This window comes from Terrapene carolina, unplaced genomic scaffold (genome assembly GCF_002925995.2).
Source record: "Terrapene carolina triunguis isolate 2854851 unplaced genomic scaffold, T_m_triunguis-2.0 Scaffold96, whole genome shotgun sequence".
Lineage (NCBI taxonomy): Eukaryota > Metazoa > Chordata > Testudines > Emydidae > Terrapene > Terrapene triunguis.
In genome coordinates, this window is record NW_020664447.1 from 39916646 (window position 1) to 39931888 (window position 15243).

At 43.8% G+C, this 15243-nt stretch overlaps 1 protein-coding gene across 5 annotated transcripts in view; it reads left to right on the forward strand.

Moving 5' to 3' along the window:
- The window catches only part of ZNF106 (zinc finger protein 106), a 59907-nt gene that overhangs the window by 26344 nt on the left and 18320 nt on the right, over positions 1-15243 (forward strand). For 4 of the 5 annotated variants that reach the window (XM_029911492.1, XM_029911495.1, XM_029911496.1 and 1 more), the window contains 5 exons: positions 5485-6274; positions 6795-6850; positions 8042-8187; positions 12091-12225; positions 13793-13909. In XM_029911492.1, the coding sequence (XP_029767352.1) occupies positions 5485-6274; positions 6795-6850; positions 8042-8187; positions 12091-12225; positions 13793-13909 (1244 nt within the window). The remainder of the gene's footprint in view (positions 1-5484; positions 6275-6794; positions 6851-8041; positions 8188-12090; positions 12226-13792; positions 13910-15243) is intronic. The other variant, XM_029911493.1, reaches the window with a different exon arrangement.

Below are 15243 nucleotides of genomic sequence, written 5' to 3' on the forward strand. Positions count from 1 at the left end.
AGCATATGATCAGTATTCTTACAGATAGGCCAGACCTGGGGAAAACTGTCTCATCCTGGTGTGCTCCAGCATGATCAAATAGGGTCTGACAAAGAACCATGAATCTGAAGGTTCTCTCTACCGTTCAGCTAACTTGTTAGCTTTAGCAAAAACCCAGTTTGAAGCAGTTTATCCTTGTTATTTTCCTTCCTCATCTCCTCCCCCTCTTTGCTTACCAACAGAACAGTGGGAAGGTTTTTGTTTTTCTTTGAGACAGTTTTTCTTTGTCTTGTTACTGCAGCTTTTCATTTGATGAGTTACTTTTTGAACCATACATTTTCCCAACACTAAGTAATATTACTTATTCTCATAGCCTTCTTTTACTTGCTGATTGTGCCCTTCTCCGTACTAGTCACAAACCAAATATATATTATGCTAAGAAAATAAGTATGGTTAATTAAATTTCATAATTATCCCTACATTCCCCAACTTAAAACCTGCATGCCTATATAGGTTTTACTATATTAAGCATTTAAATTACATTGATAAATGACCAAAATTGGAATGATAGTTGCTACCATGGATATAATCACACATTGAATGCTTGTTCCCCCCAGGAGGGGCTAGCCAATTCCCTGTTACTTTCCTGTTTTGTTGTTGCATTTCAACAAGGTGTTCAGAGGTTCTGGCCACTAAACTTTTAAGATCCAAGCTTAAAGAAGGAATGGAATGTCCAAACTCAGGTACTGTCTTTAAAGCATCCTTCTGCAATTTTAACTTTGCCTATATTTCAGTTATATTATGAAAAAACTGGCAGTGGATATGTTTTTATTTATCATCACATGAAATTCAGGTGTGAAACAGCACATAGGGCAATTAAAATAACATTCCCTGGGTCCATACCGGATGTGGTCCCCTTCACCCATCACACAATACATTCTCAGTATAGGTAGTTTTTACTTTACCAGATTTCCACATCTCAACTGTACTGAGCAATTTATAGACAGTTCCCGCCCATGCCAGCAATTCTGACTGTAAGACATTAAACCTACACATGTAAGTGTATCCCTTAAACAGTAGTACAAGTCTGGGGCTTTTCAGATCTTGTCATTGTCTTGCAACTGTATTTGAGGAGGGAAAACAAACTCCTTTTACACCATACAGCCTGCAGTGGTTTCACATTTAACTTCATGATATTGGACCCTTGTTAACTTTCTTACCGTGCACCAACTGATATCACCTTTCTTGTATGTATCAAATTTAACTTTTTTCTGTGGTGATAAAAGGGCAAGTTTTCATGTTCCATATCATTTAAGGCTGCATTTACTTTATATAGCAGGTATCCCCCACATACTGCACATGTTATCATTAGAACACATTGACAATCCCATACTTCCTTTAAAAGTAATTATGTGTATATTATATACCATGAACAAAGTTTCTCTAACGAGTCCTTGGTATTGTGCATCCACTGAATGAGGTACATTTGCTGCAAGCTTCTTTTTAAATGCTTGGTCATGTTCCCAAAAGGTCTCTCTCAGTTTGGTTTCAGAGTGACATACCAATCCCAGACAGCTCATATCCCAGGCCTTTTCCCTGAAGCTGCTTCGTGTTTCACTGCTGCCCCACCTTGGCAGGCTTATGCATTTTAATACACTTTTAACCAGAAAGTCCTTTCAACAGTTCTTAACCATATGCCATCAAACTCCGGTGGGCACAGTCCATTAGATAACTGCAGTATGTGCAGTATCATTGGCACATAAATAAACTGAACATCATTGTACAACACTTCTTTGAGGGGCCTTAATACTGCTTAATTACTGGAGTCTGCCTCCACCCTGGAGCATTCTGGCGTTTCCTTCTCTATATGTGGTATTTGTGCCACCCTTATTCCTACCCTCCTTGATTTCCAAAAGGGTACATATTGATATGCCCATTTCTTGTAAAATTTAATCAAACACAAAATGTATAATGCCCCTCATGCCTAGCCTATATATATATTCCTTAAATAGGGATTCACAATCACCATGTTTTCACTTGTTGTCAGGCCACTTAAATAAAATATAAATAAAATAAAAATAAACAATTCTGCAATTGTTTATATGTGATATCCAGTGACATTGAAATACATGTCTGCATCTACCTGAAGAAACACTTCAGTGCGCTGGGCATGCACACACCTGAGTCAGATATTTTGCCTAGCAGTACCCATAGAAGGGCAGCACCCATGGCTCTGGCCCCTCCCCTGTTGATATGAGGCAGCACTTCCCCAACCCTCCTCAGTGCCTTCTCACCACCTGTGGGTGGAGTTGGAGCTCTGTGTAGTTCAGTCTTAGCCTGTTTTTTTATTGTATATAGTTTGAATTCATGTTCGTTTTAGTAGCTTTTCCCCTGGTGATGCCCTCACTGGGGTTCAAACACTGTCTTTTGTGTGAGGGAGCGACCCTGAGCAAAGTTTCCACATACGGTGCCTGCTTTGTCTTGGTGAGGCCCACCTCAGAGAGCATAGTTCAATCTGTAGATCATTCAAGAAAAGGACTGAGGTGGCCCAGGACCTTCACCTCAAGAATCACCTGCTCAAACAGGCTATGTGGCCTGAGCTGGTACCAATGTCCTCATCCAGCCAATGATCACCCTCTTGCTCTGAGTGCAGCCACTTCACTTTTGGGAACAGGCACACCTCCAAAGAGGTTGAGGAGCCATTCCTCGTCAACTGCACCAAGGAAAAGGTCACATAAGACCAATTGAGATCACTCCAGGTCTTGGGGTGACTCTTCTGCCACATACTCACCGACAATACCAACACGATGTATTACGTAAACGAGCCGGGGGAGCATGTTTCAGGTTGCTCTGCCTAGAGACGATCAATCTGTGACAATTTTACATCAAGGAGGACATTACTCTGATAGATGTCCACTTCCGTGGAGTGCAGAATCATCTCATGGATCCAGTACTTTTCACTGAGTCATGAGTGGCACCTGAAGATGAGTGTCTTCCAGGTCATCTTCGCCGTGTAGAACATTCCCACAATTGACAAGTTTGCCACAAGCGAAAACAGGAAATGTTGTGTGATCTGCTCGGGGGGGCCCTCAGTCTGGGCTCCCTCTCTGACACCTTATACTGCAGCTGGCAGTCGACTCTTCTGTACATCTTTCCCCCAATCCTAGTCCATTCCCCAGGTCATCCTGAAGCCCAAGGCTGATGAGGCCAAACTTATCCTCCATAGCCCTGGCATGTCTGAGACAATGTTGTTTCTCCCACCTTCTCGTGCTATCGATTCAGCCTCTCATACCACTTCCTCCTCATCGCAACCTGCTCACTCAGAACCACGGCTGCACTTGCCCTCCAATGCTCAACTCCCTGCATCTCGCAGCATGGCTGCTGCATGGTTGAATGAAGAAGAAGAGCGGTGTCCAGCAGCTGACCAAGAAGTCCTATTCATCAGTAGCAAATCCTCTCACAGGATAGCCTACTTAGCGAAGTGAAAGCGGTTTTTGGTGTGGTCCTTACCCTGAGGACTCCAATCGACGTGGACTTCTATTCAGGACATCTTGGAGTACCTGCTACACCTCCAGAAATTTGGTCTTACACTCAGTTGACGGAGTGTATATGGCCACAGTATCAGAGTTTCATTTCCCTATTCAGGGGAAATTGCTCTTTGCCAACGCTATGGGCATGAGATACCTGAAAGGGCTTCTCTGTTTGTTCCTTCCGGTGCAAGAACCGGTCCCTTTGTGGGACTTAAACACTGTTTTGGTGGCTCTAATGGGCCCTCCATTCGGAACCCTAGCATCCTGTCCACTGGGCCTCTTGTTTCAGAAAACTGAGTTCCTGGTTGCCATTATGCCTGCAAGGAGGGTGTGAGAGTTGCAGGCTCTGATGGCAGGGCCACCTTAAACACAGTTCTCCAAAGACAAGGTAACTTTGCAACCACACCCAAAGTTTCTATCCATAGTGGCCTCTGTTTCATCTGAACCAGGCGGTATATTCAGTGTTTTCTGCTTGTGCTCAGGTGGTAATAGCAAGGACTGCATAATCAGGGGACAGGACCCCTACTGGAGCCTCACTAGCAGCAGCTTCATCCACTCTTATTTTTCTTGCTCAATTCCCCATGTCTGGAATGAGCTTTTATCTTAACCACATCTATCACTGAGTTATCCAATTTATCTACTAATTTCCGTATATACATAGGACAAAAGGGCTTGATAGCATACAGGCTTGTGATTTGCGTACTACAAAATTAATTCATATTCCACCAAGGGAGGTATGTTGTCAAGGCATCCGATCCCTTGAGAGTCTGAACATATTACACCAGCCAGTACTTGTCCTTTATTACACAGAGATAATGCCTCTGCCACAGAAGCCAATTCAGCATACCTGGCTGAATGAGTGTGTACTCGATGAGAAGCGCAGTCAGGAAAGTAACAAATACTTTCCTCATGGATTGTATTTTCTAAGTGGACAACCAACCTAATTCTCAGTTACTGAGGGACAGTCTACACTCATTGATATATTTTGCTTTCCACAACCAAATCTCTGTACAACCTTTCTTGAGTGATGTACCCGAGTATTCGGATTCTAATATCTAAACTGTATTGTTAAATCTATTCACCTAAATTTGGGTTGTTGCTGATTATATACTCTATGTATCATATGATTTTTAAAAAACTAACTTTTTATTCGTGGATAATCTAAGCACTATACCCAGATGTACAGGCACTCTTTTCCCAACCTATGGGTTATATATTTTTTTAAACATTTTTACATCTGTACTGCACAGGTTCAGCCTGAATGCGGGGAGCCCAAACAGCAAATCCTGTGACTACAGTCCCTTTTTGGTGATAGGACGATCCCATAACGTATATATTGCCATATCCTCAGTGTACAGCCCTTCAGAATTTAAAGGGTTAGGGCCCCCTTTTTAGAGAAAATTTCTCCAGGACATTGTGTGGAGTACCACAATTAACATTCCTGTTGGTAAGGGTGAGCGATGTTTGAGAGGACAGACTTCAGTTTGGTGGTCTTCCAGCAGCAAGGGCCACTAGCCCTGGTATAGACACTGTACCATTTTTGATTTTACCAGACAAAAGATACTTTAAGGGAGTATGAGTAAGGTACAGTTTTATGCATCCCTACCCCACCAGGTATCTAAAAATATTAGAGCCCACTTGCTGTTGCAAGTGCACTTTGCTTACGGGTAAGTTTGTTCTTAAGGTGAATTCCACTTGACATGCTAATGACACTTTTTAAAAAAGTGTTATTTCAAATTAAGGCCAATCAGCTATTAAGAAACAGACAAGGCTTGCATAACGAACACAAGATGTATGTGCACTTCTTTCGGTATTAAGAAAACATTCTACTTTTAAACATACAGCTATGTTATGGATGTAAATTTTCAAATAGATTGTAATAATTCTTCCAGCTCATTATTAATAAACCAAGGGGTTCTTATGCATAAATATTAATTACTGCAGAGTGAACACATTGTTCATCTCTTTTCTTCAGTAGATATCAGCCAGAAAACTTCTGTGTATCCAGTTATCTCCGCAATCATGTCCTTGTCAGAGCTGACTACTTGTTTCCAACAGACTAATCAAGATGTTCACAAGTCTGCTACAGATAAGGGGCGGACCATACTATCTGGGAACCCTTCCCCTTCACAATCACCATCTACTCTCAACAAACAAAAAGGAGCGATTGAAACCCTGACTGAAATCACTTTACCAGAACAGCGTAGCAGCTCCCTTGCAAATCAGTCTCTCTCTTTAGAAACACCTTTGGACAAAGATCCCAAACTACCAGCAGAACAGCCTGAGCATCCGGCAGAATCCACTCTGGTCTCTGCAGAGAACAAAGGAAAAAAGAGAAGGAAAAAGCTAAGGAAAAAGAAAACATTGCGAGCAGCCCATGTGCCTGAGAACAGTGACACAGAACAGGATGTTATTGACTCTAAACCTATTCGGAAAGTCAAGAGCGGGAAGGTGCCCACTGGGGGAAAGGTTACTACATCCACCCTTCTAAGACAGGAGGATGGGGGCACTCATGAAGTAGACAGGAACAAAGATGATAATGAGAGTGATGCCTCTCTGGAATTAGTAGAAACTGCAAACCCCCAGTTTGAGGTGGTGGCCATCAACTCATCAGAGTCAGGAGATGAGAAACCAGACAGCCCATCTAAGAGGGACACCATGAAATCCTCGGAGCAAACTGTAATGGAGGCATCTCGCTCTGGTTATGATGAAGTGAGCTCCACCAGTGAGATTGGCACAAATTATAGGGATGGCATCAATAGAAGGTAAGGTGGAAAGTGGGATTATAGTAGATCAGGACAGATTTCTCACGTAAAAAAGGTCTTCCAAAATTTTCATTCAATGGCCCTTTTTTCCTTGTGTGAAAAGCTTAAAACATGGGGAAGTGGGAGCAAATCTCATTCCTCAAGGCTTCCAGCACTGAAATGAGAAAAGATGAATATTTATGCCTATACAGGCTGCTAGTTAAACCGTCTGAAACTCTTCTCCATGTGCATACAAAAACAGTACTCATGCACTGTTCCATACTAACTTTTGCAGTAACTAAAGTAAGGCCCCCTTCAGAGAGGAGTGCTTTTTTTTTTTTTTCTTAAGGAAAATTGCATAGGGCTGTTAGCAGTGAGTGCTTTCATAGCCCACAGAGGACTCCTATACTTTCCCTACACTACTTCTGATAAAATATCCTATTCTGGAGTATCACTGAAGTTCTTTACTGAAGTACATTTCACTAGCTTTCCTGAATACCAACAAGCAAAGTCAAATCTCTCTACTCTTTTTATTTTACAGTATGGCTGAGACTCTCCCTTCTGTATCACCAATGAGATGTTCAAAGAACTCCTCAGGTATATTATTGGTGTGCTTTGCTACTTTAAATGGGTATAGGGTATCTTCTGGAAATTTGAGTTAAAGTACAGTCCAAATGTGCTTTCAAAATATTGCTGTTCTTTTTGATCTTCAGAACTTAAGCTCAAAATAAGAGTGGAAGACACTGCATAACAATCGTCAGCATGGGTCACTTACCCTATTCCTCATCAGGTGCACTGTGCCTGTTTCCCTTCTGATCCACAGCCCCTCTTGGGTGGTGAGGTGAATTTTAGTAACTTGGGTAATGTAACTGTTTGGCTATGTAGAAAGTCCCTCTTCTGGGGATAAACTAGTCCAAATGCTAAAATATATACAAGGCCCTCCTTCCTCCCAGGGTTCAAACAGCTGCCTCGGTGGTCATAAGAGTTCACCAGTTCATGTCCCTGATTGCTGGGGTAGATACCAGATTTTGCCCCTCCCCTGAGTTCAGTAGTCTTTGCAGCTTCTTCTTAGGGTCCATTAGTCCTTTTAGTGTACATGTTGCTCACTCACCTGAGCTACAGCCACAGTCCTTAAATTGTGGAGAGTGGCCAGCTCTAAGCCCAAGACTGCTCTGCTCCACTACTTTCCAGGGTCTTTCTGGAGATGTCTGTGTAGGCCTTTCCCCCAGTCTCTTTAAACAGCCCTTTGCCATTCCCTACCCAGCTCCTTTTCCTGTTCTCACAGGGAACTATTTCCTGTCTCTCTTCTGATGAGCTTCCCCAGCAAGCTGTTCTATGCCCTGGATTTCTCTGCTGCTGGCCTTTCCAGGTCAAGCCCTGTTTCCAGCTTCATTTCCAGACCTCTTCTCTGGGCTATTTTGGAGACATTTCTCAGCACATCTTGCACCTTCTGGGCATCACCTCGTACTGAGAGAAGGCTGTCTGCTTTTATAGCTCATTAGGCAGTCACATGACCCCTTGGTCGTTCATGTGCTCCACCTGAGAACTACAACTCTTAGTCCCTGACTTTAAAGGGACTGAGGCCCCATAACAGGCATGCTGACCACCCCTGCTCTTAAAGGGCTAGAGGTCTGTTACATATTTTTTGATTTTGTTCTACTTGTGGACTTTTTTGCAAAAGGTGATGATAGTCAATAGTACGGATAGTCTTATTACTTATGCAAAGTTTGTGTGAATAAAACATTCCGATTGTTAAAGCGCAAGCTTTGATAACTCTCCATTCTGCAGAAGTGTCTTCAGAGCCAGGTGAAGATGAAGAACCTACGGAGGGGAGCTTTGAGGGACACCAAGCTGCAGTGAATGCTATTCAGATATTTGGGAGTGTGCTTTACACCTGCTCAGCAGACAAAAGTGTCCGTGCCTACAATCTGGTTGTAAGTAGGGTCATCATGGAGACAATGTACTAGTAATATTTTGCAGTCTTTAGATTTTTGTAAAGCCCCTTTTTGTGTTTAGAAAAAAATCTTCTTAAGGAATCATTTATAGCTTGTTTTTTTTTTTTTTAAACTCTATATACACCAGAGGTAGGCAACCTGTGGCGCGCGTGCCGAAGGCGGCACGCAAGCTGATTTTCAGTGGCACTCTCACTGCCTGGGTCCTGGCCACCGATCCGGGGAGCTCTGCATTTTAATTTAATTTGAAATGAAGTTTCTTAAACATTCTAAAAACCTTATTTACTTTACATACAATAGTTTAGTTATATATTATAGACTTAGAGAAAGAGACCTAAAAATGTTTAAAATGTACGCGAAACCTTAAATTAGAGTGAATAAATGAAGACTCAGCACACCACTTCTGAAAGGTTGCCGACCCCTGCTATACACAAAGTTTGGGAACTCTAATAGTCCAAACTAACCCCATTAGGGCTTTTGCATGCTTGCTTTCAGCATGAGAATTAAGGCTTGGTGAAAGATTTTATGTAGAAAATGTTCTTGAAGAGAAATTTGATATATTTTTCTCTTTAAAGAGAAGCTTGGTTTCCACTGCCTTTTTAAGGATGTCAGTTAGCTAGCAAGTACCATTCTAGACTAGAGGAAGTTCAGTCATTCCCTATTGCCCATTGGGATTGGAGAAGGTATATTATCCAAATGAGAATTGGTCTCTGATCCTTTCGCAGAGGCCTGAGTTTGTGACCGTGACCACCACAAAACCAACAAACCTTAAACAAAAAGCCTTCTTTACATTTCTTATAGGATATATTTTTAGTAGGAAGATCTACTGAAATACTGACTGACCATAGCTTAATATAGTCCTGTTGCTATTACACAATTCTTATGAATGATAAGCAATCAGAGTTCAAGAAAACTGCCAAAGATGCAAAACTATATAGGTAGTGCATTCAGACACATAAAAAGGCATAACATTTTAAAGTAAAATCACACCACCAAGGATCTTCAGATCTTGTTCTTTAATCCAGTGAATTAATAATAATACTTGATAATAGTTTGTTTTCATCTATAGATCTTCAAAGTGCTTTACAAGAATGGGACTAGACCGGTGATCTCCAACCTTTTTATCCCCAAGATCACTTTTTGAATTTAAGGGCAACCTAGGATCTACCCCACCCCTTCCCTGAGGCCCTGTCCCTTTCCCAAAGCCCCGTCCCACTCACTCCATCTCCCCCCACCCCCTTCCGTCACTCGCTCTCCCCCACCCTCACGCACTTTCACCGGGCTGGAGTTAGGGGGTTTGGGAGGGGGTGCGGGCTCTGGGTTGAGGATGAGGGGTTTGCAGTATGGGAGGGGGCTCTGGGCTGAGCCTGGGGCAGGGGGTTGGGGTGCAGGAAAGGGTGAGGGGTGCAAGCTCTGGGAGGGAGTTTGGGTGCAGGAGGGGGCTCTGGACTGGGGCAGAGTGTTGGGGTGCAGAAGGGGGTACAGGGTGCTAGCTCTAGGAGGGGGGTCAGGGCTGGGGCTTGGGGTGCAGGAGGGGGTTTGGGGTGCTGGCTCCAGGAGGGGGCTCAGGGCTGGTTTGGGGTGCTGGCTCTGGGAGGGGGCTCAGGGCTGAGGTTTGGAGGTGCAGGAGGGGGTTCGGGTGCTGGCTTCAGGAGAGGGCTCAGGGCTGGGGGTTGTGGTGTGGCCTCCCGCCAGGCAGCACTTAGCTCCAGCGGCTCCCGGCCTGCGGTGCAGCGCGGCTGCCACTAAGGCAGACTCCCTGCCTACCTTGGCCCCACGCCACTCCTGGAAAGGGCCAACATGCCCATGTGGCCCCTGGGAGGGGAATGAGGGGGGCGGGCGGCATGTGGCTCTGCATGCTGCCCCTCTCTGCAAGCACTGCCCTCGCAACTCCCATTGGCCACAGCTCCCCATTCACGGCCAATGGGAGCTGCAGGGGCGGTGCTTACAGGCAGGAGCAGTGTGTTGCGGGAGACCTCTGCCCCTTCCCGGGCCGTGCTGGCCGCTTCTGGGAGCGGCATGGGGCTGGGGCAGGTGGGCAGCCTGTCTTAACGGCAGCCCCACTGCAAAGCTGGAGATCGCGATCGACTGGTTGTTGACCACTGAACTAGACCTTTGGTTTCCTGATTCCTGGTGCTCTGGACCAACCTTTCCCAACTACTATACCCCTTTCAGGAGTCTGAAGCCTGAGCTCCACTGCCCGGGGCTCAAGCATGTAACTTAGTTTCACGGGGTCCCCTGTGGCATGGGGCCCCGGGTAATTGCCCTGTTTGCTACCTCCTAATGCTGGCCCTGTACTTGCAACCTCTCCTATACCCATCCTACAACCCCCCTGGGGATTGTGACCTCTAGGTTGAGAAACACTGATCTAGATGAGTAGATGTACCCCCTGGAAGACCTCTGTGTTCCCCCAGGGGTATGCATACCCCTGGTTGAGTATCACTGCTCTGGACTATGCTGCCTTTCTAGACTTTTTAGCCTGACAGTACTTACACAGTATAGATTGTGCAAGTGTGCTGGGATTTCTTTGGGACTAGAATTACAAGAGTGTATTGTTCATTATGAAATCTGGATAAAAATCTGGTGTCCCTCATTACATCTTTCTTGTACTGAAATAAACACCACTGTAACAGGAAATGAATGGGGGGGTTGTGAGGCTCCCTGGGATACCAGGGTTGTGAGGCATCTTGCTACCACCTGCCCTGAGCATGAGGAAACCTTGTGTTTTCCTGTCAAGGTCAGCTCCCCAACTCTTCCAGCCACAGACAGCACAAGCATTCTCCTCTCAGCTGACGCAGACTCTGCCATCCCTTTGCAGGTTAGCAATACATATACTCCAACCCCTAGGTGTCACCCTGCAGTCCTCAGCCCGTTAATCACTTGACCCTCACATAATTACCAGATCCTCTGCTCCCAAAGGAATAGTACACCCCAGTTTACCAGTTGCAACCTGGATCATAGTTCCACTAAACACCTCACACTTAATATTTTTATAGTGAAAACAAGAATTAAGTTTATTTAACAAAGAATAGAGATTTGAGAAGAAGCAAGTAGGGTTAATGGACCCAAAGGTTTACATATAAAATAAAATCATAACACCTATTTTAGAGCCTAAACATATTTAACAAGAGGGCATCTTGTTAAATAAGGTACTGTTTATCCAAAGTTGTTGTTGCCGCATTTTTCAACTAGGGTGGCTGAGACCCTCCTTTTATGAGACCAAACCCATTGGCAGCTTGTCTTCCCAGATGAAGGATGCCAGGGCATCTTTCTGCACACACACATATATTGGACCAGTCCTTTTGTTTTTTTTTACCAGTAAACAGGTTTCCCTCCCTTGCTGTTTACCTCTTCCTGTTAATTTCTTCTCTTGAAGTCCCGTCACTCTCTTCATTAGCATTTGATTCAGTATCCAAATATACTTCCAGTGTTAGACACACAATTAACTATGCTCAGGCAGGGATATAAGTATCTGCTACCTCCTTTCTGGAGGAATCTGTCTTAAGGTATGCCACCTCTGAGTGACCTGCCTTTACCTCCAGGCTTTAAGAACATACCTATATATATATATATTGGAAGTTATCTCCTTACATATTATCTGCACATACATTTTGCAAAGATTATGATGATCAGTATGATGCAGGCTTTCAGTAGGGATCTCACATGACATTCTTTGGTGAACTACCACACCCAGGGAATCTCTGTAACCCTTATGCACCCCTGTGCCCCCTGCCAGCTAGCATCAAGAGTTCCTTGGGTCACAGAATTCTGTGGCTTTACTGGGATCTGAGAGTATGTGTAGGTTTGTGTAAACATTAGGTAGAGGGAGAAAAATTAACCTATATTGTAGTCTACATGTTAACAGACTTTGTGTTCTACTTTTAGAACAGGAAATGTGTGGGTGTCTTTGAAGGACACACTTCCAAAGTGAACTGTCTCCTGGTTACTCAAACAAGTGGGAAGAATGCAGCCCTCTACACTGGCTCTAGTGACCACACAATCAACTGTTACAATATCAAGGTACTCATAAACATGGTATTAATGAGTTAAACTTTGCACCTTCGTGTGAGAATCTCAAGGGGCTTTTCAAATATAAATGAACCAAATCTTTCAAGTCCCCATGAGCTATATGATATCCCTATTCTACACATGATGAAACAAAGTGACCTGCCCAAAGTCACAGATCAAGTTAACGGCAGAAACAGAAATATAACTAAGTTATCTTCTGACTCCCAGTTCTGTGTTTTAAACCGTGTATGTGTTGTGATACAAAGATTTGAACAGTATGAGTTGGTATGGTCAAAGTAACTGGTAAATTATTCAAATTATTCCAAACAAGTGCCAATAAAAACTTATTACCACATTATCATATTTTGTGTGCTACATATTTTATAGAAACTACTTTAGAAATGTTTGAGTTTAAAAACAGGTACTGTTTTTGGTATTCTTTTACTTTTTTAAAATCAAGTTCTCTGATGCGGAGAGTCTTAACTGTACAGGCTTTCAGTAGTTAGATCAGTATCTTACGTTGTGGAAGGGCTGTATACTATTTGACGTCAGGTTTATTTCCCAAATAAATTGTGAGATGTCAGGTGGTCCAGGACAAAATATTACCTTTTGTGGGCTTCTGGCTAATGTAATTGAGGGAAAGGTTGCACATTCCCTGGAGGGCATTCTAAATGTTTGGAATATTAATCGTCCTGGCCAAAGATGAATTAGTGGGCTAGGTGCAGGTGAGCTAGTCAAAGGGGATGATAAATTGTATTTATCATGCATTTGGATAAATTCTGATATATTGTTTCTATGACTGACCCAGTATTCTTCAAAGTTCCTGTATCTGTTTTACAATAACTTAATAATGGCTGGTTCCTGAACAATATCACTGTGCTGCCCCATTCTACTGGCCAGTTTTTGAATTCAGTAGGCTCTTTGCTCAGGCATAGAGGGTAATGGCAAGTTAAATAAGGTAAGCAGAGGTTAATTGAGGTGGAAGACAACCTCTTGGAAGTGCACATCTCAGTTAACTTATTGTATTTTTTTCTGACTTTCTCAGTAGTCTATGAAAAGTGCATTTCACTTGGGAGTATAGGCAATACAGCTCTCATGGGAGTCAACGGTATTCTGAGGGGATGAAGCTGAGCTTCTCATACCAAAGGCAAAGGAGCAAGTTGGAAGAGAGCTGCTTAATGTGGCCTCTGTCAGGGATCAATGAAAGGAAGGTCTGTCCTGCTGAAATTGAGAGTCAAGGTGGTTCTTTATCTTGAAGGATTGTGGAGTAGATGCCTGCTTCCTATGGACAAATTATTTTGGGTCACTGATCTATATGGAAAGATAATACCAGCTGGGTATCATTCATGCCACTCCCCCCATGGGGAAGTGCTAAGCTAATGCCAGTTGAATTGGGGTGGGAGTGAGCTCTTGGAACAAGAGCTTCACATGGGCAGAAGAACTTTTTCCATTACTGGAGAGAAGCAACACAATTCATAGGCAAGACAAATGACTCATTTCAATGTTTCCCAGTTATCTAAAAATAGTCTCCCAATTTTTCCACGAATGACAAAAGCTGTAAGTGTTTGTTTCTTGTCAGACCAGGGAGTGCACGGAGCAATTGAAATTGGAAGACCGGGTGCTCTGTCTGCATAGTAGATGGCGAATCCTGTATGCAGGCCTGGCAAATGGTAATGTGGTCACTTTCACCATAAAGGTCAGTGTATTTGAAAACTGGAATGTCAACTCATATTGAAACAGTTTTTTAGCAGGTATCATTCTCTTTTCTTCCCACTCCCATTTCCAATTCCATTTTGTCTCTTGAATAGCAAGAACATTTCATAACTATTGCATATCAAGCTAGTAGTTAAGTCATTTTCTGTTTCGGATTTTTATGTCCCTGGATGAACTTTCTCCCCTTCACCTCCTTCCAGCTACCCCCTGTGTCCTCACAGGAATTCCCCTGCCTACCGCAAGGTTCCCTGGAACTGAACTTTTGTGGTTGATAAAGGCTTAATGGCACTTGCTTCTCTGTGTGCTATGACTCCTCACTAAGACATGAATGGGGTCACTGCAGAGTGTACAAGATCCAAACCTAGGAGAGAGGTATCCAAACAGGCCTCTTGTTTAACAGAAAACTAACCTTGAGGCCACAGAATGTTTTAAATAAAAACACAAACTTATCTCATTATTTGCTTAGATCAGGGATGGCCAACCTGTGGCTCTGGAGCCACATGCGACTCTTCAGAAGTTAGTATGCGGCTCCTTGTATAGGCACCAACTCTGGGGCTGGAGCTACAGGTGCCAACTTTCCAATGTGGCAGGGGGTGCTCACTGCTCAACCCCTGGCTCTGCCAAGGGCCCTGTCCCCACTCCACCCCTTCCCGCCCCCTCCTCAGCCTGCAGTGCCCTCGCTCCTCCCCCTTCCCCCCCAGCCTCCTGCACGCCACAAAACAGCTGATTGGGAGGTGCAGGGAGGGAGGGGGAGGTGCTGATTGTCGGAGCTGCCGGTGGGTGGAAGGCGCTGGGAGCGGGGGGGGGGAGCTGATGGGGGGGGGCGGGCTGTTGATGTATTACTATGGCTCTTTGGCAAGGTACATTGGTAAATTCTGGCTCCTTCTGAGGGTCAGGTTGACCACCCCTGGCTTAGATTGACTCCAGGCTCATTGCTCAAAACTATCCTAGCAAAAAAGGAGATCTAAAAAGAGGGCTTGTTCTGAGAGCTCAAGAGCAGAAGTATCATGCCAGTGAACCTCAAATTATTTTCACAGAATTTTCACACTAAATGTGAAGAAACATACTTCATAATCATGTGGTACTTAAAGAGTAATGAAATATCTAAGTTCACATGCCTCATCAAGCAATTCTGTTCTTCTACCACTGAAGAATAAAGACTATTTCTTTCTACTGGTCAAATTGTAAGCACAGCTCACTGGAAAGAGGCTAAATGAATTTGTAATGCAAAACAAACTCAGTTATGATAATTTAGGAATACTTGTTTAGGGGTTCTCAGAGGGAACGAAGAATTAGCTTTAGATTTTTAGATTACAT